The sequence below is a fragment of the Protopterus annectens genome, chromosome 1.part0 (genome assembly GCF_019279795.1).
Source record: "Protopterus annectens isolate FY-2018-M chromosome 1.part0, PAN1.0, whole genome shotgun sequence".
Taxonomy (NCBI): Eukaryota; Metazoa; Chordata; order Ceratodontiformes; family Protopteridae; genus Protopterus; species Protopterus annectens.
Window position 1 is genome coordinate 624445324 of NC_056725.1, and position 24623 is coordinate 624469946.

Sequence of the window (24623 nt, forward strand, 5' to 3'; positions counted from 1 at the left end):
TGAGCAATGTTCGAGGCTTCTGAGTCTTCGGCTGAAGACTTGCAGGAGTATCCTCCTTATTCTGATTCTGATGTGGATGATTCTACTCCTTCAGCTTCTCCTCCTGAGGATTTTTCATTTTCAGAGACTCTGCATTCCATGAGGGAGCATTTTAAATGGGAAGGTCAAGATTTCTCTGATTCCAGGAAGAGGCTTAGGGAATTCTTGTTCTTACCCCAGCATAGGCCTTTGGCTATACCTCCTGTTCTGAATGTGGTGGAAGATGTTTTTGCAGAGGCTTCCCTCAATCCTGATTCTTTGCCTCCTGCCCCAGTTAAACCGGATAGGTACTATAGGGTGCCTGAAGCTCATAAGTATCTTTTTAAGAGTCCTAGGGCAGACCCGGAAACTGTCTCTCAGGGGCCTAAAGGTGTGAAGGCCTCTGTTGTTAAAAATCCTGTTCCTCCTGATAAAGAGGCAAGGGCTTTGGATAGATGGGGAAAGAAAGTGTATACTTCTTCCACTTTAGCCATGAGGGCGTTGAATTGTCAGTTTCATATGTTAAAATATCATAATTATCTCCTTACACAATTGAAGTCTAAGGTGGATGCTCTGGCTGAAGGTATTGAGTGTAAAGAGTTGCAGGATTTAGTTCATGTTTCTGAACAGGTGGGTAAGCATTCCTTGCAGTGTGGTTTTGATGCTGTGCAGGCCTCCTCGAGGGTGGCTGCCACTGGTTCTGTTCTTCGTAGGCACGCCTGGTTGAGGGATCAGAACTTAGCTGAGCATGTTAAGACAAGGATTTTGGATGCTCCTTTACAGTCTGATGTGTTGTTTGGTTCGCCTGTGGAAGCAGTTTTAAAGAAAATGGAGGACAAGGCTAAGTCTATGCAAACTGTTAAGGATTTTTTGCAGGTGCAGCCTCCGAAGTTTAGTAGAAATTGGCCTACTAAGGGGTGGACTTATCCTGCTTAGGATTCCCAGTCTAGGGGTAGGTCTAGACGTGGTAGAAGCAGAGCTCAAGGTTCTTTTAGGCCTAGGACAGGGAGTTCACCTGCTCAGACTTCTGGTGAGGGCAGGGGTCAGTCCTTTCGTAAGCAGACCCAATGACCTGCCTTTTCAGCTGCCAGTACATTCCCGCCTGGCAGCACCTTTGGGAGGAAGGCTGTCTCTTTTCAAAGAAAATTGGGATTTAATTACCCAAGACAGATGGGTTCTGGATATCATTCACCACGGTTACAGGTTTTATTTCCATACCTTGCCTCCTTTCAAAGGCATGCCAGACATTCCTCCTCTACAAAGATCAGAGGCTCACAAGCAAATTTCTCTGTTGCTCCAAATAGGGGCCATTCAGTCAGTTCCTGTGCCAGAAAGGGGCCTAGGATTTTATTCTCGCCTGTTCCTAGTACCAAAGAAGGGGAACACGTGGAGACCAATTTTGGATTTATCTATCCTCAACACTTATCTGGACATTCCCAAGTTCAAAATGTTGACGTTACAACAGCTTTTACCTCTGCTGGGCAAAGATCACTGGATGGTAACTTTAGATCTCAAGGAAGCTTACCTTCATGTGCCAATAAGACTGAGTTGCAGGAAGTATCTGCGTTTTCGAGCTGGAAATTCTCATTATCAGTTCTCTGCATTGCCCTTTGGCTTATCTACTGCGGCCAGAGTATTCACAAAGGTTCTGGCTCCAGTGATAGCTTACTTCAGGCTAAAAGGAATTCAAATCTATCCTTACTTGGACGACTGCCTGATTCTGGCTCAAGAAAAGGAAGACCTTCTACAGCATTTGGAATATGTCATAGCAGTGCTACGATGCCTAGGGTATTCTGTGAACGAAATAAAGTCCAGTCTAGTACCCTCTCAAGACATGTGCTTTCTGGGTGTGAGACTGAATACAGCAGCCCAGATGGCCTTTTTAACCCCGGACAAACAAAAGAATCTTTCCAGTTACTTCCATCAACTATCTCTTCAGTCCGGGCTGACTGCAAGGACAGTCCTTCAAGCCTTAGGGTTCATGGCATCTTGTATTCTGGTGCTTCCCAATGCCAAACTGCATATGAGGAAGCTACAATGGTATCTCAAAAATCTGTGGACACAGCACTGCCAGGATTTGGACACTGTCATTCAAATAATACCTTGCATTCAAAAGGAATTTTTGTGGTGGGCTCAGGAATGTCACCTAAACAAGGGACTCTCTGTGACCCGCCAGAGGCAAGTCAGATTCTAACGACAGATGCCTCAGACATTGCTTGGGAGCTCATCTAAATGGAAAGTGGATACAAGACAAGTGGCCTGCCAGACTACAGCATCTACATATCAACATGAAAGAGATGTTAGCAGTCCAGTTTGCATTAATGGCTTTCAAGGAGTTACTTCTTCCAGGGCAGGTGTTGATTCTAACAGACAACACAACTGTCATGTGGTACATCAACAAACAAGGGGGAACACATTCTTACCCATTGTGCAGGCAAGCAATGATTTTATGGGAGACTGCGCTCAGCTTGCAACTAACTCTTCAGGCAAGGTTTCTGCCAGGAGCACAGAACTCCTTAGCAGATGTGTTAAGCAGACAAATCATGGATCCCCACGAGTGGAAACTGGATCTTCATGTATTTCAGAAATTGACAGTGTCATGGGGAACTCCAGACATAGATCTGTTCGCTTCTCCACTAAACCACCAGCTGCCAAAGTTTTGCACGAAGAGATTTCATCACACAGCTTGGAAAGTGGATGCTCTTTCTTTCAGTTGGGTAAATCTTCATGTGTATGCTTTTCCACCTCTGCCTCTTCTCCCAAAGGTGCTTCTAAAGGTCAGACAAGACAAGCCAAGGATGATTTTAATAGCTCCAGATTGGCCTCGGCAGCACTGGTACCCATTACTGAGGAGTCTGGTAAGGAAGCCTCCATGGCCTTTACCCTTGATTCCACACCTGTTGTCTCAGAGGGACGGTCGTCTGCTCAATGTCAAGCTTCACTCTCTTCATCTAACAGCCTGGCATATTCTGTTTTGAAAGACAGCAGGTCTCAACTTCCTCAACAAGTTTTAAATGTGATTATGGAAGCCAGAAGACCTAGTAAAGGAAAGTGTACGCAGAAAAATGGAAGAGATTTTTATTTTGGAGTGCAGCAAATAATTTGGAGATTTCTGAGCCTAATTTGAGTGTGGCTCTTCCATATCTTACTGAGTTATTGGACAAAGGTTTGTCTTTCTCTTCCATTAAGATTCATGCTGCAGCAATTTCAGCTCACTATGATTGTGACCCACCATTGTTTTCGCATCCTTTGTTCAAGCAATTTCTTAGAGGGGCAAAGAATATAAGACCCCCACGTAGAGCTCCTACTCCTGCTTGGGACCTCAATTTTGTGTTGGAGAAACTTACTCTACAACCTTTTGAGCCTGCGGCTACTGCTGAACTGAAATACTTGTCATGGAAGACTGCTTTTTTGTTGGCCATTACTTCTGCTAGAAGGGTTTCTGAGTTGCAGGCCCTTATGGCGGTTGAGCCTTTTTTGATTTTTCATAAGGATAGGGTATCATTACGTACTAATCCTTCCTTTATGCCTAAGGTGGTTTCTAGTGTGGCTTTAAACCAAACTATTCATTTGCCTACTTTTTATGCAGATCCCCAAAATAAAGGGGAAAAGATTTTGCACACTTTAGATGTACACAGGCAATTGCGTTATTATTTAAGCAGGACTAAGGATTTTAGGCAGTCTCAGCAGTTGTTTGTTTCTTTTGCTTTGAGTTCGCAGGGCAAGCCTGTGTCAAAACAAACTATTTCTAGGTGGATTGGGTTTTGCATTGCATTTTGTTATTCCCATCATGGCAAGGAGATTCCAGCTGGGATTAGGCCTCATTCCACTAGGGCTACTGCCACTTCAACAGCATTTCTAAGGGGTGGCAACTAAGGATATTTTGGAGGCAGCTACTTGGAGTTCAGTGCATACTTTCTCTAAGCATTACCACCTTCCTCTCTACTCTAAGTCTAGGGCTGGTTTTGCCACAGCTATTTTGCAAGGCATGTTATCAGCTCCTGCTTCCTTATGATTTGCCAGCCTCCCTTACCTCTGCTTTGGGATTCTACCCAATAGTTAGGACTGCAGCAATGTGGAATGAAGAACATAGTACAGTTTTGTACCTACCATAAATGTAGATGTTCGAGGATCCATATTGCTGCAGTCCAATTTACCCTCCCTCCTTCCCCTCTGTGTTTAGGGGTGGTTGTGTAGGTGAGATTATATTCTGGTACCTTTGTATATATTGTATATATTTTTGGTGCAGGTATGTTTGGTGTTTTTGGTTTTGGCCTTGTTTTCTTAGGGTCTTCTGACATCTGGGGCAAGAAAAGACTGAGGATATGACGTCGGTCATGCACATTAGTACCCTGACGTACTGACGTCAGTCTAATGCGCCGTGACCGACATCAGCCATATACTTTGGTATTCGGGCCGACTGGACAGCGGACTACCCAATAGTTAGGACTGCAGCAATGTGGATCCTCGAACATCTACATTTATGGTAGGTACAAAACTGTACTTTGTGTTGTTTGTATGCTTAATGCAGCTTTTATGCAGTTATGTTTTTTTTCTAAAATGTTCTATGACTTTTACAGGAAGACCATGTTCTCTGGTGTCATTTGAGCATTAGGCCTTTTGTTCCTGTTGTTTATCTGCTTCATTTGAAAATTCTGACTGGAAAACATTGCCCATTTGTACTTTCGTCTTCATTTATACGACATTTGCTACTGATTTAATACTGCTATTGCCATAGTTATTGTTAAATTGCAATTTTACTGCAAATTACTTTAGTTGCAGTTTATGTGATTTTATTTTTGACAAGGGAATCTCTAAGTAAATGGTTATTTATGCTGTTTAAACGGTTTCTGTTTGATTAAAGGGCATATGTTTGATTTTGTGAAACTGTTTGGACAAGTGAATTTTAGTTGGTATTATGTCTGTGTGCGCTGTTGTTTTCTACACTGCACAGATTGTAGTATAAGACTTGGCACAATTTAAATTGTTTCTGCAATATTTTATGCAGTTTTTTGCTATTTGCTGATTGGAGACATAGTTTGCATTTTATAGGTTCATAGGTAGGTACTAGGCTATTGGCCCTAGTGCCTATACAAGCCCAGCCAAAAAGGTACCCTGGCTTTTGCCACCCAAGAAAATTATTTTCCTGTGCCACTGTTGAGCAGAGCCACAGAAGTGATCACTGGGGTGAATTTCCTATTTCCCATCCAATCATCAAAATTTTTCTTGAAGAGTGCTAATGAGGAGCTTTGTTTGATATAGATAGGTAGTTTATTCCAGTGTATGGAAAGACAATGGGACAGGAATCTATCCCTCTGTCATGCTCTGTTTATTGTGGTGACAAGGTTAAGGTCTCTAGAGCGTGTAGCTCAGAGGGATTGGGATTTCTTTAAGTGGCGCATGTCCAACAGCTCTGGGTTTGACATAGCTTTGTATGTAAGGCAGAGATCACCTCTGAGTAGGCGATATGCGACGGAGTAAAGCTGGAGTTTTTTGAGACTGTCTGCGTAGGACATCTGTTTGAGGCCGATAATCCTCTTTGTGAGGTATTTCTCCAGCCTTTCTAGTTGTTGTAGATGTCTTGTGAGGTACATACCAAAAGGGGCGTTGTACTCTATAATGGGTCTAATGAGTGATGAGTAGAGGGGAACAATGACCTCTTTTTTCTAGATGAGAAACCTTTTGTGATGAGGTGTGCTACATAGAAGGATTTCCTGACTACTGTGGCAATGTGATTATCAAAGGAGAGACTACTGTCCACCTGTGTCCCAAGGTCTCTTATCACACTTTCGGTGTTAAGTATACTACCGCCTATGTTGTAGTCCATGGGTACAGAGTTTTTACCAAAGGGGATGACAATGCACTTTTTGGCATTGAGCTTGAGGCCATGGCTTTGACACCAGGCATCTGCTCAGTGAGGCCCTTTTGTAGGATGTCCACATCGTTAGGAGTTTTGATTATGGCTCCCAGTTTGCAGTCATCTGCGAACTTCATTAGCCAAAGACCTTCGGTGTTAGCCTGTACTTCAGAGAAGTAGATACCAAACAGGAGAGGACCCAGGAATGAACCCTGTGGTACTCAACTTGTCACTGGTCTGAAGTCGGATTTGGAGTCTGCTACTTTCACAGTGTGGGTTCTGTCAGTGAGCCATTTGGCAACCCATCTTATGACATAGGGATATATACCTAGTTTAGTGAGTTTATCTATAATTCCAGAGTGGGGGATGGTGTCAAAAGCCTTGGCAAGATCTAGATAGGCTGTGTGAACCACCTTACCCTTGTCTACGGCTTTGGTGACTGCTTCAAAGAAATCTGTCAGGTTTAGGAGACATGATCTGCTTTTTACAAACCCGAACTGGGTGGGGTCCAGAGTTTGGAGATTACCAATGTCTTTGTTTATAAGTTCCATGATGATACGTTCCATGGCCTTGCAGACTAGGCTCGTCGTTGTTGCTGTTAGTAAAGCTTAAGTAGTGTCAATATATTCTAGCTGGTAAAGAAAGAAAAAGCCCTGTTCCTGAGTAATGGAACAAATGCATAATAGTCCAATCAAAAACAAAAATATGTTCCAAACACTGAACCAGCACAAAGGAGCTCAAATCCAAGTAGAAATCCAAATAAAGTCCAAATGAGATTCCACAGAAACTTTATTACAAGGATAAGCGCTTTCACAACCTGTCCTGGTTGCTTCCTCAGACCAGAATTAATTCTTAAAAACTCACACCCATTTTAAAATACATGTCATATAAAATCATCCAATCAAATCAAGAAAAGTGCAAATGCTTTCCAAGCTTAAAGAGATAGACAATTTAAAAACATACACAATTCAAAAGCAGTTTAAAAGCAGCTTAGTTACAATTTAATAACATGTTCTCCTACCCTATCTAAAAACATATGTAATCACAATAAAATGTATTATATATTACAATGTATATTTCTAAAAATATATGTCTAAAAATATAAATATATATATATATATATATATATATAACAAAGAGGGTGTCTAACAAAACTGCTTCATGTTACTTTCTTCCTAAGTTTCCTACTTTTTAAGACAGGTTTCAGTGATATATAATCATTTAGCCCCAGTGGTTCATGTGCGGCTAACATCAAAATCCATCTGAGCTCTTTCTGTTCCGTTTTATTACATAAATCCCCACCTCTCATGCTGTCTGTTAAGGTATCTATAATGGAAAAACTAAAATAATGATTCTCCCCATTTTGAATCATGTGTTTAGCTATCGCACTGTGCTCCTGTCCTCTCCTGAAGCAATAAAGATGGTCACGAATCCGCTCTCAAGCGTCTTTTGGTCTTCCCAACATAAAATGCCTCACAGCACACACACTGGGCCAAATATATCGCACCCTTACTTTGACAATTCCCAGTCACTCTAAATTTATATAATCTCCATATTGTTGGATGGACAAACAATTTGTTTCAATGTATTGACCAAATGCACAATTATTGCACGGGATATGGTCCATCCTTTCTTTGTAGCAAAGCATTTGTCTGAGTGACCTCTTATTCTTATATATATATACTTAGGCTTATCACTCACTGTTTTCCTGACTTAAGTCATCCGTCCCTAAAATATGCCAATTCCTGTATAGTATATCCTTAATCAAGTTCGTATCTGCTGAGTGTGTCATGTTGTAATTTAGGGTTTGTATATCATCCACCCTTTTCTCAGAGGTCAGACCACCTCTAATCGGACTGGAGAAGTAGCGTTTCCCTATATTATCTCTCTTGGATATCAAACACGCCTCATCCATCTCTTTCTCATGGTAGCCTCTGGCTACAAACTCATCTCTCAGAGTCATCAAACTAGTCTCAAAGTCCTGGTCCCTTGCATGTAGTGTTGACATTCGTACGGCCTGGTTTTTAACAACATTTTTAAAAATGTGGGGTGGATGCATGCTCGTGTGGTGGACATAGCTATTACGATAGCAATCCTTTCTATGTAATCTAGTATATATCTTCCCTGTTGTCGTTTCCATTATTACTTTAACATCCACGAAGTCAACACTGACCCTTGGAACTGTTCACAGTAAAATTTAAGAATTCTGTGCTTTTGTTTAAGTATTCAACAAATTCATATAACCTTTCTTCAGTGCCACCCCATAAAAGAAACAAATCATCTACAAACAGTCGAAAGAACAATATGTTCCTACTAAAAACATTGTTGTTCATCATGAAACATTGTTCCCACTGAGCCATTACTAAATTGGCATAGCTATTAGCTGTGGGGGTCCCCATGTCTACTCCTGATGTTTGTAAAAAATACTTTGTCTCAAATGTAAAAACATTGAATTCCAATATCAATTCAAGTAAAAAACATATTAAATCAATCTTTTCCACACTTAATGTGGCATCCTTCTTCAAGAATTCCCTTAGATAACATATTCCTATTTCATTGGGAATGCTAGTAAAAAGGGATACCACATCTAGGGTAACCAAAAGTTCTTCCCCAGTTGCCTTATAATTGCTTAAAAAAGCATAAAAATCTTTTAAAAAATGTTCTGTCTCTCAATATTAAACAATATTTAGATATCAAGGGTCTCAGTTGTTTTTCCATAAAAATAGATGCTTGCTCAGTGATCCACCCAGCCCCTGAGACTATAGGTCTGAAGGGTGGTTTCAGTCTGTTTTTATGGACCTTGGGAAGTCCATTGAAACTGGGAACAGTTGGTGTATAAACAATAAAATATTTATATAAATCATCAGATATAATATTCTCCAAAAAACAATTTTCAATTTGACGGTTGTAGCTCTCAATCAATGAATGCACTTCTGTTTCATCAGTCACCTTATATGTGTTTGCACAGTCTAGTAAATTATTCATAGATTCCAAATAGAAGGACTTGTCCATCACCACTATTAAATGCCCCTTATCTGCTGGTTTAATAATTATTTCCCCATCATTACAAAGCCTATTCAATGCCTGTTTTTCATTCAGTGTCATATTATAGAATCTCTTACCCCTATAGTTAGACCTAAAATGTCATACAAATCCTTCTTATGCTTTAACAAAAACTTCTATACTAGGTGGTAAAGTTGGTGTGAATACACTCGGTTTTCTGAAAAGATTTACATCAGCATGGTTTTCAGTGCTTGCATTGTACATCATTTTCAAAGTGACATTACGTGCAAACAGTCTCAATTCGGTTAACGTATCTGGTAAATCCGCTTGTGCAGAGGGTGTAAAACTCAGGTCCTTATTCAACACTTTAACTTCATGCACATCCAGTTCTCTCATGGAAATGTTGCAAAGTAAGTTGTTTGATACATTTTCTTCAATGTCTGTGCTTGTCCCTCTCCAAACGATTGTTTCCTCTTGAACTTTCTTCCTTCTGGTTCCACTTCCAAACCCCTCTTCGACCATACGTGAAAAGGAAGAGGTAAAACCAGAAACGAACATTCATGGCTGGTGGAGGGTTCTGTTCCCTCTGTTGTAGCTTCCTTATTAGTTGTTGTGGCCTTACGTCTTACCACTTGTTCAATTCCGAACCGGCTGTTATATTACTGGGAGCGTTTACTCGCTGCTGCACCTGATTCATGGTAGTGGAATTGGACGTTGCCACTGCCATACTTTCAGGATTATGCAAGGATGTTATAGGTAATTGTGTGTTGCTATTTACAATGTTCTTATTCTTTTCAGTATGAACAGGGCCAGCTCTCTGTTCTTTAGGCCACGAGAAGACGTTCCCTTTCTGAAAATCTGCCAAATCTCTTCTTAACTTTTTCTGCTCCATTTGAAGCAGCCTCTGTTCATAAGAACTGATCTGATCTATCAATTCAGACAGCCGAGTATCAACAAAACTGTCCTGTGAATTTTTGTATAACAATTCTTGTGCTTGTCTTATTTTTTCACTTAGTTCATTTTCTATAGGTAGAAAAAAGTCTATAATTAATTGCATATACTGGATGCTGGTATCAGTATTTAGCTGCTGCCACTTCACTAACAATTCTGGATATAACGTACCATACAAGGGCATATTCATTACCCGCAGGCCCCTGGGAACAACTTTGAGTTTGACACTAGCTTCCATATGAAGTCTTTGAAATTGTAGCCTTTTCAGTCTATAAAGGTCATTCTCTAATGCTCGCAGTTGCTGCCTTACATCAATTTGTTCCTGGCAGCCATCTCTTTCATACTCAAGAGGAGATGTAAAGTCACCAGTTAATAGCGGATTTGAATCTAACTTGAGTAATTGAGCAAAATGCTGACAATTAACAGCTCCATCAGTCTTTTAGCTGATAAATCTATACCAGTATGCATTCCTTCTGCCATGGTTGACGGGGCTAAGACACAAAAATTAGCAAAAGTAAAGAAAGAAAAAGCCCTGTTCCTGAGTGATGGAACAATTACACAATAGTCCAATCAAAAACAAAAATATGTTCCAAACACTGAACCACCACAAAGGAGCTCAAATCCAAGTAGAAATCCAAATAAAGTCCAAATGAGATTCCACAGAAACTTTATTACAAGGGTAAGCGCTTTCACAACCTGTCCTGGTTGCTTCCTCAGACCAAAATGAATTCTTAAAAACTCACACCCATTTTAAAATACATGTCATATAAAATCATCCAATCAAATCAAGAAAAGTGCAAATGCTTTCCAAGCTTAAAGAGGTAGACAATTTAAAAACATACACAATTCAAAAGCAGTTTAAAGGCAGCTTAGTTACAATTTAATAACATGTTCTCCCACCCTATCTAAAAACATATGTAATCACAATAAAATGTATTATATATTACAATGTATATTTCTAAAAATATATGTCTAAAAAAAAAAAAAAAAAAAATATATATATATATATAACAAAGAGGGTGTCTAACAAAACTGCTTCATGTTACTTTCTTCTTAAGTTTCCTACTTTTTAAGACAGGTTTCAGTGATATATAATCATTTAGCCCCAGTGGTTCATGTGCGGCTAACATCAAAATCCATCTGAGCTCTTTCTGTTCCGTTTTATTACATAAATCCCCACCTCTCATGCTGTCTGTTAAGGTATCTATAATGGAAAAACTAAAATAATGATTCTCCCCATTTTGAATCATGTGTTTAGCTATCGCACTGTGCTCCTGTCCTCTCCTGAAGCAATAAAGATGGTCACGAATCCGCTCTCAAGCGTCTTTTGGTCTTCCCAACATAAAATGCCTCACAGCACACACACTGGGCCAAATATATCGCACCCTTACTTTGACAATTCCCAGTCACTCTAAATTTATATAATCTCCATATTGTTGGATGGACAAACAATTTGTTTGTTTCAATGTATTGACCAAATGCACAATTATTGCACGGGATATGGTCCATCCTTTCTTTGTAGCAAAGCATTTGTCTGAGTGACCTCTTATTCTTATATATATATACTTAGGCTTATCACTCACTGTTTTCCTGACTTAAGTCATCCGTCCCTAAAATATGCCAATTCCTGTATAGTATATCCTTAATCAAGTTCGTATCTGCTGAGTGTGTCATGCTGTAATGTAGGGTTTGTATATCATCCACCCTTTTCTCAGAGGTCAGACCACCTCTAATCGGACTGGAGAAGTAGCGTTTCCCTATATTATCTCTCTTGGATATCAAACACGCCTCATCCATCTCTTTCTCATGGTAGCCTCTGGCTACAAACTCATCTCTCAGAGTCATCAAACTAGTCTCAAAGTCCTGGTCCCTTGCATGTAGTGTTGACATTCGTACGGCCTGGTTTTTAACAACATTTTTAAAAATGTGGGGTGGATGCATGCTCGTGTGGTGGACATAGCTATTACGATAGCAATCCTTTCTATGTAATCTAGTATATATCTTCCCTGTTGTCGTTTCCATTATTACTTTAACATCCACGAAGTCAACACTGACCCTTGGAACTGTTCACAGTAAAATTTAAGAATTCTGTGCTTTTGTTTAAGTATTCAACAAATTCATATAACCTTTCTTCAGTGCCACCCCATAAAAGAAACAAATCATCTACAAACCGTCGAAAGAACAATATGTTCCTACTAAAAACATTGTTGTTCATCATGAAACATTGTTCCCACTGAGCCATTACTAAATTGGCATAGCTATTAGCTGTGGGGGTCCCCATGGCTACTCCTGATGTTTGTAAAAAATACTTTGTCTCAAATGTAAAAACATTGAATTCCAATATCAATTCAAGTAAAAAACATATTAAATCAATCTTTTCCACACTTAATGTGGCATCCTTCTTCAAGAATTCCCTTAGATAACATATTCCTATTTCATTGGGAATGCTAGTAAAAAGGGATACCACATCTAGGGTAACCAAAAGTTCTTCCCCAGTTGCCTTATAATTGCTTAAAAAAGCATAAAAATCTTTTAAAAAATGTTCTGTCTCTCAATATTAAACAATATTTAGATATCAAGGGTCTCAGTTGTTTTTCCATAAAAATAGATGCTTGCTCAGTGATCCACCTAGCCCCTGAGACTATAGGTCTGAAGGGTGGTTTCAGTCTGTTTTTATGGACCTTGGGAAGTCCATTGAAACTGGGAACAGTTGGTGCATAAACAATAAAATATTTATATAAATCATCAGATATAATATTCTCCAAAAAACAATTTTCAATTTGACGGTTGTAGCTCTCAATCAATGAATGCACTTCTGTTTCATCAGTCACCTTATATGTGTTTGCACAGTCTAGTAAATTATTCATAGATTCCAAATAGAAGGACTTGTCCATCACCACTATTAAATGCCCCTTATCTGCTGGTTTAATAATTATTTCCCCATCATTACAAAGCCTATTCAATGCCTGTTTTTCATTCAGTGTCATATTATAGAATCTCTTACCCCTATAGTTAGACCTAAAATGTCATACAAATCCTTCTTGCGTGCTTTAACAAAAACTTCTATACTAGGTGGTAAAGTTGGTGTGAATACACTCGGTTTTCTGAAAAGATTTACATCAGCATGGTTTTCAGTGCTTGCATTGTACATCATTTTCAAAGTGACATTACGTGCAAACAGTCTCAATTCGGTTAACGTATCTGGTAAATCCGCTTGTGCAGAGGGTGTAAAACTCAGGTCCTTATTCAACACTTTAACTTCATGCACATCCAGTTCTCTCATGGAAATGTTGCAAAGTAAGTTGTTTGATACATTTTCTTCAATGTCTGTGCTTGTCCCTCTCCAAACGATTGTTTCCTCTTGAACTTTTTTCCTTCTGGTTCCACTTCCAAACCCCTCTTCGACCATACGTGAAAAGGAAGAGGTAAAACCAGAAACGAACATTCATGGCTGGTGGAGGGTTCTGTTCCCTCTGTTGTAGCTTCCTTATTAGTTGTTGTGGCCTTACGTCTTACCACTTGTTCGAATTCCGAACCGGCTGTTATATTACTGGGAGCGTTTACTCGCTGCTGCACCTGATTCATGGTAGTGGAATTGGACGTTGCCACTGCCATACTTTCAGGATTATGCAAGGATGTTATAGGTAATTGTGTGTTGCTATTTACAATGTTCTTATTCTTTTCAGTATGAACAGGGCCAGCTCTCGGTTCTTTAGGCCACGAGAAGACGTTCCCTTTCTGAAAATCTGCCAAATCTCTTCTTAACTTTTTCTGCTCCATTTGAAGCAGCCTCTGTTCATAAGAACTGATCTGATCTATTAATTCAGACAGCCGAGTATCAACAAAACTGTCCTGTGAATTTTTGTATAACAATTCTTGTGCTTGTCTTATTTTTTCACTTAGTTCATTTTCTATAGGTAGAAAAAAGTCTATAATTAATTGCATATACTGGATGCTGGTATCAGTATTTAGCTGCTGCCACTTCACTAACAATTCTGGATATAACGTACCATACAAGGGCATATTCATTACCCGCAGGCCCCTGGGAACAACTTTGAGTTTGACACTAGCTTCCATATGAAGTCTTTGAAATTGTAGCCTTTTCAGTCTATAAAGGTCATTCTCTAATGCTCGCAGTTGCTGCCTTACATCAATTTGTTCCTGGCAGCCATCTCTTTCATACTCAAGAGGAGATGTAAAGTCACCAGTTAATAGCGGATTTGAATCTAACTTGAGTAATTGAGCAAAATGCTGACAATTAACAGCTCCATCAGTCTTTTTAGCTGATAAATCTATACCAGTATGCATTCCTTCTGCCATGGTTGACGGGGCTAAGACACAAAAATTAGCAAAAGTAAAGAAAGAAAAAGCCCTGTTCCTGAGTGATGGAACAATTACACAATAGTCCAATCAAAAACAAAAATATGTTCCAAACACTGAACCACCACAAAGGAGCTCAAATCCAAGTAGAAATCCAAATAAAGTCCAAATGAGATTCCACAGAAACTTTATTACAAGGGTAAGCGCTTTCACAACCTGTCCTGGTTGCTTCCTCAGACCAAAATGAATTCTTAAAAACTCACACCCATTTTAAAATACATGTCATATAAAATCATCCAATCAAATCAAGAAAAGTGCAAATGCTTTCCAAGCTTAAAGAGATAGACAATTTAAAAACATACACAATTCAAAAGCAGTTTAAAGGCAGCTTAGTTACAATTTAATAACATGTTCTCCCACCCTATCTAAAAACATATGTAATCACAATAAAATGTATTATATATTACAATGTATATTTCTAAAAATATATGTCTAAAAAAAAAAATATATATATATATATATATATATATATATATATATATATATATATATATAAAACAAAGAGGGAGTCTAACAAAACTGCTTCATGTTACTTTCTTCTTAAGTTTCCTACTTTTTAAGACAGGTTTCAGTGATATATAATCATTTAGCCCCAGTGGTTTATGTGCGGCTAACATCAGAATCCATCTGAGCTCTTTCTGTTCCGTTTTATTACATAAATCCCCACCTCTCATGCTGTCTGTTGAGGTATCTATAACGGAAAAACTAAAATAATGATTCTCCCCATCTTTGTTTTTTATACATATATATATATATATATATATATATATATTTATATTTTAGACATATATTTTTAGAAATATACATTGTAATATATAATACATTTTATTGTGATTACATATGTTTTTAGACAGGGTGGGAGAACATGTTATTGAAATGTAACTAAGCTGCCTTTAAACTGCTTTTGAATTGTGTATGTTTTTAAATTGTCTATCTCTTTAAGCTTGGAAAGCATTTGCACTTTTCTTGATTTGATTGGATGATTTTATATGACATGTATTTTAAAATGGGTGTGAGTTTTTAAGAATTCATTTTGGCCTTAGGTTACACAGGAGATTCATTACTCGCAGCGATAATCCACACACTCTTTTACCTGATCAAGTCCAACTACCAACTACATTTCACACACACACACTCTTACCTGATCAAGTCCAACTACCAACTACATTTCCCGCTCGCAGCGATAATCCACACACTCTCTTACCTGATCAAGTCCAACTACCAAGTACATTTCACACACTCTCTTACCTGATCAAGTGATTCAAGTCCAACTACATTTCCCGCTCGCAGCGATAATCCATTTGCGACTGTCGTTTTCTTCCACTCGCTCGCCCATTACTGCACATTTCCCGCTCACAACCAGCCAGACATGCCGTGAGCTCACTTCCGCCTGGCTGGTATCCTCCTTAAAGGAGCCAACACCAAATATGTATGTACGTTTTTTTTTTTTTTTTTTTTTTTTTTAAAGCTACTTTATGTAGCATATGCTTTCCGATGTCCTAGCCAAGCTATACAATGAGTTTAAAAAGGGGGAGGCGCACGCCCCTACGCCAAAGCCTAAATCCGCCACTGAAAAAATGTGCTGTAGTCTGATCTTGCAACTTTGTTTTTTCTGCTGTCAGCTGACCCAGCTGTGGGGTCTCCAGCTGCTAACTCATCTTCTAACCCTACACTGCTGGATAAAATTGAGAAGTGGTTAGAATTTCAGGGAGAAAAGTTATCTCATTCTATTAATTTAGCCTTCAGAGTTTTAAACTATCAGGGCTTCATGTGGAAATTTATTTTTCATTGTGCTTGCAGTTTAGATGACTTTGCTGTAACCTTGCTCAATGAACTGAATTGTTATATGAATGAGATTGATCCTACCCTGATTTAAGTTTCCAAACAAGTTTTGGGTAGTGTTTTGGAAGGTGTGGACTCTGTTTGGAGACATGCAGCCACTTCTTTTGTATTGAAAAGGCATGCTTTGTTACATAACCAAAGATCTGATGATGTCAATTTTCATTCTGTCCTCAACTACTGGGTTCAGATCCAAGCCCTAAGATCCAAGCCCTAAGATCCGACTTGGCCATTGCTAAAGCTCATGACAACCAAAAACTCTTGAGCTTCTCCCTTACCCATAACGCACCAACCCCAAGTAACTCAGATCTCGTTTGCAGCTTTCAGTGAAAGACATGGTCTGCCAGTTACTCTTGAGAATTGTCAAGATAAGTTAAACATTTTTATTTTCCATTTTCCTTCACCTTTATTAGGAATTACTTTTTTCCTTGCCTTTACGTTACTTAACTTATTTCTTAAATACTATTAGTATTTTTCCTCTGGCCTGTTACCTGCCTCTTCCTACTTCTACCATTGTTGGTAGTATTTCTTCTTTTTCTTTCTCCTTACTTGTCCTGTCATATTAAAAAAAACATTAAATGTAATAATAACATTTTTTTCTTCCTTTCAATCTGTTGTTTTTGAAATATGGCGGAAAAAGGGCCTGCGGGTTTTAAAAAGTGCATAAAGTGTGGGAATAAGCTTCCATTATTGGATGCCCATATGTTTTGTGTTTATTGCTTAGAGCCTCTTCATTTGCAGGAAGACTACTCGATATGCCATGGGTTCAACCCCAGGCCTGTGGTCGAGGGCAAAAAATAAATTGATTCTGAAAGGACTCTTACCCTCTTCATTCAGGGAGGCTATATCTTGAGAAAAATCTCCCAAGTTAAAGTCAAAATCAAGGTCTCTGAAGCCTTCCTCTTCATGTTTGACTTCAGAGTCTTCTAGATATGGATCGAAAAGAGATCCAACTTCACCCTCAGATCCAAAAAAGCCAAAATTGTTTGATCCGATAGATCCAATGAAACTAAAATTGATTGAACCCACTACTTAAGATCTGAGACCGTCCTCATTTGATCTGGCTGTAGCTAGTCTTTCTACCTTTATTGTGATGCCAAGGACCAGGTATTCACCTTTGGTGAATCCAGTACCCTCTAGGGTACCTTCCCCTTTTTTGGATAGACCCAGGTCCCTTTCAGTCTTGTCTGCTCATTCTTCCAAGAGTCTTACAGAAGAAGGTGTCGAAAGAGTGGTGAGAAAATTTCTCTTAGCCTAGGGTCAGATAGGTGTCACTTTGGCTCCTACCACTCTGGGTCAGGAGGTCTGTTCCACTGCTACACCCGTACTACAAGTTCCTGCTCTAATTCCCTGTATCCTAGCCATCCAGATCTGTCTGGCTCGGATCCGAGGATTATCTTATCCTTGGATCTGAAGCTTACTCTCACTGTTCCAATGCCTTCAGATCCAGAGAGCTGTCAGATAGAAGCTTCCCTGTTGACTCTGAGGTGTTGCAGTTGACTCCAATTCTTTTGGAGCAGTCTCTGCTTGTCAGAGCCTCGGCATTAGATAGCTCGGCTCCCACCTTGGGGATTTTGCCTTCGGAGCAAGGGAGGGCTGCGGTCCAAAAGCTTGCCTTTTCAGATGTGATGTCTTCCCTTTCTCTCGGGCAATCTGCCTTCTAGGCTGTAAAGAGAGTTTTCTCTGCCTCAGCAAAATGGACAGATACAACCCTCTCAGATCCTAAATTGTCAACTCTGACGTCTCAGCAAGTCTTTCCACAGGGACAGCCAGTACCAAGACACCAGGCTTCCCCACAGAAAGTCTTGATTTCTTCTTCTGATACTCTCCAGAACATCCCACGGAGGAGGTCCCTAAGAAAAAGATGTATAAGAGGAAGTACCTGGACTCACCAGAGGAGTCTTATCACAGAAGATATGGATTTTGATGAAGGTGAAGGGTCCTCATGGTCACCTCCCGAAGATGTCTCATTTGGAAACATCCTAGAAGTCCTTAAGCAGAGAGGTGGCTGGACACCCAGCAACCCTTCCGAAGAGTCCCTGTTCCTGGAGGCCTTCGGTACTGGTACAGCTACCTCCTGGGTGACTCCTCCCACCGATGAGCTTATTGAGTTGATCTCTCGGTAGGCATGGAAGGAACCCTGACACCACTGAGCCTATACCTCAGAGACAAGATAGGATTATGCACTACCTGTAGACAAGCAGTTTTGGGGGGAAGAGGTGCCTGTTGATGCCATGGTCATAGCGGCAGTCACCAAAAAGGAACTTGCTGCGGAGAATTCCACTGTCCATCCCCCCAACAGGGAGTCTCGGGTAACAGACATATTTGGGAAGCGTGTCTATGGTTCAGCAACCTTCGTTTTAAGGTCACTGAATTATTTGGCACATTTCACAAACCTTCAAAGGGTTTTGATTAAGGAGTTGTCAGTTACCCTCTCAGGAGCCATTTCTGATGAAGTTCAATCATCTGTGGCTTGTCAATTGGCTGCCCTGCAATACAGTTATAATTCTTCCATGAAGTCGGTTTCACATGTAGCCGAGGGGATTTCAAGGGCAGCAGGTTCAGGCATTTCTATTAGAAGACATGTCTGGATGCGCTTATGTAAATTTGCATCCATGGTCACTATGCCCTTGGGCTGATGGGGAATAAACGGATGGCCTTCTAGAACCTGATCTGATCGAATCCACTATCTGAGATCTCTCTTGCATGTGTGAGTGATTCATATCTGATAAGACATGGGTTGGTAAAGTATTGACCATTCTGTGGCTAGCATCCACTAAAGTATTCTCATGTAAAATCTGGTCACAGGTACTAATGTTATCACTGCTGCCATTGATCCCAGAGCTTAAAGGACCAGATAACCTGAAATCTTGGTACTGCAGATTATCTTTCTGACCTATGATCTCTTATGATCTGAACTCTTGAGGATGGTAGTGAAGCTATGGTTGACTTTGTGTTGAGAATTGTTCCTATGAATTCGAGTCTAAGTTTGTTCTAGTTGGGACTTTTTGTAGTTTATGGTTATCCGCAGAAGACAGCAAGTCTTATCAGATACTAATCACTCAGACATGCAGGATAGTTGGAGCATTTTCTGGTGAAAACAGTCCAAGGCACTTGGTCCCCTGAAGACCAGTGTTAGATTTGTCATACCTAAATACCTTTCTAAAAGTACCCAAATTTAAAATGCTCATACAACAAACTCCTACCCCTTCTTCCGGATCACTGTTTCGTGGTGATTTTACATATGAAGGATGATTATCATCACATTCCAATTGCTTCCAACTTCCTGGTTGAACCTACAGAAGTCCCGTCTCACAATCTCACAAAAAATTGTCTTCCTGGGGTGTATCATGGACCCAGGTAAAAAGAATGGCCTTTCTATCAGAAGCCAAAGTCCTGACTTTTCAGAACATTTTCAGGGATTCCTGTCTTCAAGAAGTTGCTCCACAAGAGAGATTCTGAAAACTCTAGGCCTCTTGGCATTAATGATCCTTGTGACACCACTGGCCAGAATCCATGTGAGAAAGATTCAATGGTACTAACAAAATGCTGAACCCAGCAGTTATCAGTGCTGGATTTTGTGAAGCAAGAGTTGCAAAGGTGGATGGATTAGATGTCTTTCAATGCAGACCTACCCTTCTCCCTCTAGATCCCAACTCAGTCAATCCAGATGAACCCATCACATTTTGCATGGGGAGCAATGTCCAGGGGAGGTCAAGTGCAAGGAGAATGGGGTCCTTCTGATGTTGCAAAGCACTTAACATCAAAGAAATGTTAGCAGACCTTAAAAGTTCTTCACCACTTATGATTTCAGAGGCTACTTTTATTGGTCTCAGACAATGCCACAGTCATGTGGTACCCAAAAAAGCAAGGGGGTACAAGATCATACCCTCTTTGCTGGCCGGCTTGGTAGTTCATTCTACAGCATTCTCTGACTGTTCAGACCCTTGTACATTATGTGAGTGCAAAAGCTAGTGGCAGACAAGCTAAGCAGATCCAGGACAGACCCATATGAGTGGAAACTCAGTACAAAGGTCTGCCTGGATTTGGTCCATATGTGGGGAATACTTCAAATAGTGCTGTGCACTTCCTTTCAAAATACACAGTTGTGAACATTCTGTTTGAGACATCCTTACAGCCATGCTTGGCCCAAATGTTCCTTTATGCATTTCCTCCCTTTCCTCTGATGACCAAAGAACTTCTGAAGATTCAGAAAGACTTACCAAAGATCATTGTGGTGACCCCTTTTTCACCCAGGCAAAGTTGGTTCTCCTTTTTAATGGAATTGTTCAACAACAATTACCACAAGGTTCCTCACATTCTGTATCTTCTCACATGATGTCAGGGGTGACTGGTGCACCCTAGCTTTGAAATTTGCTTCTGACAGCCTGGATGATTCTATTTGGATAACTTTTGGGAACTTTTTCCATGAGGATGTGCAGCCAAGTGTTGAAGGAGGCAAGAAAACCTGCAATTGGAAAATCTTATGTTTGTGGAAGAGGTTTTCTAGGAGGTCCCTAATTGATATCAGAGAGCACAGTATGGTGTCTACGCCTCTGGTTTTGAAATATTTGTGTGAGCTACTCAACAATGGCATCTGTCAAGGTGCATCTTACAACCATTTCTGTTTGTCTGCCTGTGAATCCCCCTCTTTTATCTCTTTTTGTGGTCAAACAGTTTATCAAAGGAGTGTTGCACTTGAGACCCTCTCAAAAGCAAGTTCCTCCTTGAGTCTGAACTTTGTTCTTGAGAAATTGATCTCATCTCCTTTTGTATCTGCCTTTCAGACAGTTTTGAAGTTCTTCACTAGGCGAGTCTCTGAGCTGCAAGCTCTCATGGTGGGACAACCTTATCTGATTTTCCACATGGACTGGATTGTTTTACATACTATCCTTCTTTTTTGCCAACAGTTTTTTCTAAATTTACCCTGCCCTAGCCATCAATCTCCCAGTTTTTCTCTCTCAAAGCAAAATATGAGCGAGATGATTCACCTTACCTTGGATGTATATAGGCAGCTTAGGTACTACCTTGACAGAATTAAGCCCTTCAGGAAAGCTATTCTGAGGTTAAGAAGAGTCAACTTCTCTCTAAGCAAATGATTGCTCATTGGTTGTCCTCTGCTATTGTGTTTGTTACTCCCACTATGATAAATCTATTCCAGGCAAGGTTAAGGCACATTCCATTAGAGCCTTATCCTGTTAGGTGGCATATTGGAAAAGAGTGGACACTAAATCATTCTAGAGGCAGCAGTCTGGTTCTGTGTTCATACCTTTATAAAGCACTACAAACTGGATTATTTCTGAAGTTCCAGAGCAGGCTTTGTGAGAATCATTCTCAAGGGACATCTGGATCCTTATCCTTCCTCCTCCCAGGTAGGGTAAGCTTTAGGAATCTACCCTTATGCTACTGAGGTGGTGTGAATGATGAACAGTACAGTTGCACAAGTCCTACTTACCTGTAACAGTAGATGTTCAAATTTAACACTGCCTCAGTGGCAGTACCCATCCACCATCCCCCTTATTGTCTATGCAGTTTGATGGTATCCAACCTTGTTGTGTTGTTTGGCTTTGGTTATTTATGTTGGTGTTTTTGACTGTGAATTGGTTGGTTTCAGGCAATTCTTGCTTCTGGTCCTTCTTGGTTCTTCCTACTTAGCACTAGAAGCTTGAACAACTCACTTTCTGTGACAGGGGTTAGGCTTCCCTCATGGGACGGGCTTAGTCAATCCCCTATCACAGAGAGTCAGAGGAGGGGATTCTGAGCTTTAGAAGGCTGCCAGTGTGGGTTTGTGCAGAATACATAATCCATATGCCAGTAAGGTAGTGTGAAATTTGAATATCTACCATTACAGGTAAGTAGGACTTGCACAACTATACCTTCAAGCCATTTCCTACCTTGTAATGAGATGGTGGCTAGAATGGTATTATTGCCACATAGTGTACATTACTGTCACTGCTAACTGGGTGTCAGCTCCAAAACTTAAAACTAATTTTTAATATTTTTCTTTGGGAAGTAGCATTATATTCATTAATATAATTGAAAAGTCATAAAGTCAGTGTGCACATGTCTTTGTGTCTTCTCTCTTTCCAGTGGATGATGAATTTGAAGTGGTAGCTACCCAAATGTTGAAACGATCCCAAGCAATGCTAAATAAATATCGAGGGCTGCTGCTAGAAGAAGCTGTGGTAAGATATTTATGTATCTTTTTATTTGATTACATTATTAAAATGCACCTATCTAAAAAAGATTTTTGAAGAAGTTATTTATTGCTCCTCTGTCCTTCTTTTGTTATAGAACTATGGAGGGATTAGACACCACTGGAGTTAAAACTAGTGATATTAGCACATGCAGTGCTTTACCTCAGTGTTGATCTGCATGCTGGTGTAGGTGCATCACTTTCCCTTTTTGCTTTACCATCAGAAAAACTTACATTTTTTTCCGGACTGACTCTTCACCATCCAGAATCTTCGGTGGGGGTGGGGAGGTCTGCCTGTAAAGAACTTGTGCTCGCTTATACAGTTTAATGTGGCTCAGCTGTCATTCCTCAGTGCTTTCTTTCTTTTTGTTTGTCACTGAACATACTTTAGTATTATTTCATGTTCCTGGGGCTTAAAGGTGCATGTCTATGTAATGATAGTATGTGGATTCACTTTATTGAGACTAATTGTCAGGGAATATCTATCTATCAAAAGGAAGAAAAAAAACAAGTCTTTATTTAGATCTATTTCTAAGGTTTTCCACTCAGACTTTGGTCACTGTGAGGGAGTACCTCAGGATTTTGGATCTCATGGCATATGTGATTCCCATGACATTCCGGGAAGTCTCCATTTGAGAAAGATACAGTGGTATCTGAAATCTCTTTGCTCCCAGCATCATCAACACCCTTTCTTTTCAAATCCCAGTGCTGGGGTTTGTCAGAAAATAAATATTTTGGTGGAGACAGGAGATGTACTTGAATCCAGGTCTCCCCTTCTTCTTCCCTGCTGCAAAGCAATCCGTTACCACAGATGCTTTGGACTTTGCTTGGGGAGCAGTTTCAGGTGGGATAAACATGCAGGAGGGTGTGGGACACCAAGGACAGATGCAAACACATGATCAAGACAGTCAACTCTCTGTATCTTCTTTTGTCCTTGGGACCTCTTCAAGTGGATTCAGATAATACCACAGTCATGTAGTACATCAACAAGCAAAGAGAGGAACCAGGTCATACCCCTTTTGCAACCTAGCCATATTAGATTGGGGTGTAGTTTCACAGCGTACGCACTCATTCTGCAAGCATCCTACATTCCGTCAGAGCCAAGATGTGTGGCAGACAAACTGAGCAGGACCAGGACAGATCCTCACAAATGAAAACTAGATCTAGGGGTCTTCCAGTATTTGATCCATCTGTGGGAAGTTCCTCAAGTAGGCCTTTTTGCTTCCTTCCTAATCCTGAACAATCAGCTTGCAAAAATTCTGTTCCAGGACTCTATGCAAGAAGGCCTGGAAGACAAATGGCTTTTTTATTCTTTGGACAAGAATGTTCTTGTATGCTTTTCCTCCCTTTCCGCTAATATCCTGGGTACTTCTGAAGATTAAGAAAGAATCCCCCAAGATCATTGTGATGACTCCCTTCTGGCCCAGGAAACCATGGTTCTCCCTTCTTTCTGAAATTACCAGGGGCAATTATCACAAGCTTTCTCACAGCATGGATCTACTCACACAAAACAGGGGTGTTTGATGCACTCTGACATCAGTCATCTTCAATTGACTCCCTGGGTGATAGGGACTTAATTTGTTTTAGGCACCTCTTGACTGAGTTAGTACAGCTGGTACTAATGAAGGCAAGAAGGCCTGCTACTGGATAATCATATATTAACAAATGGAAGAGGTTTCCTAGTTAGTTCCAACAACATAACCAGCACCCGTTCATGGCTAGTTGTTCTCTGGATTTACAATGTTTATATCAGTTATGATCCTATAGGCTTTCTTATTTCTCTGTTAAGGTTCACTTATCAGACATTTCAGCATCTCTGTCTATGGATCCTCCACTTTCAAGGCAGTCTCATGTAAAAATGTTCTTGAAAGGGCTTTGCATGGAAGGCCTCCAAGTAAACTGGTGGTCTCTCCTTGGGATCTTAATTTTGTGTTAGAAAAGCTAGCACTTTCTCTATTTGATCTAGCTAATGTGGATGACATGAGGTTTTTTTATATGGAAAACATATTAATGATTGCTCTGACGTCTGCCAGAAAGGTGTCTGAGTGCAAGCTTTTATGGTGTGTGAACCCTATCTCATTTTCCATAGGGACAGGTTTTTTCTTTGAGAACTAATCCTTCTTTTATGCCTAAAGTGGTACCAAGTTTACTTTAAGCCAAACTATCCAACTCCCCATTTTCTTTACTGAACCCAAAATGAAAGAGAAAGGATACTGCATAAAATGGATGTCCACAGACAGCTCAGCTACTATCTTGACAGAACTTTATCTTTCAGATCTTTGGAACTGTTGTGTATTTATTGTGAAGGAAAGAAAAAGGGACAGCCTCTGTCAAAACAGACTATTTCCAAATAGTTGTCTAAGACTATTACCTTTTGCT

The 24623-nt window shown here is 40.1% G+C and overlaps 1 protein-coding gene across 1 annotated transcript in view; it reads left to right on the top strand.

Moving 5' to 3' along the window:
* Positions 1–24623, top strand: part of BICRAL (BICRA like chromatin remodeling complex associated protein) — a 1536848-nt gene that overhangs the window by 1295375 nt on the left and 216850 nt on the right. The window contains exon 11 of the mRNA XM_044061908.1: positions 22139–22233. Within this exon, the coding sequence (XP_043917843.1) occupies positions 22139–22233 (95 nt within the window). The remainder of the gene's footprint in view (positions 1–22138; positions 22234–24623) is intronic.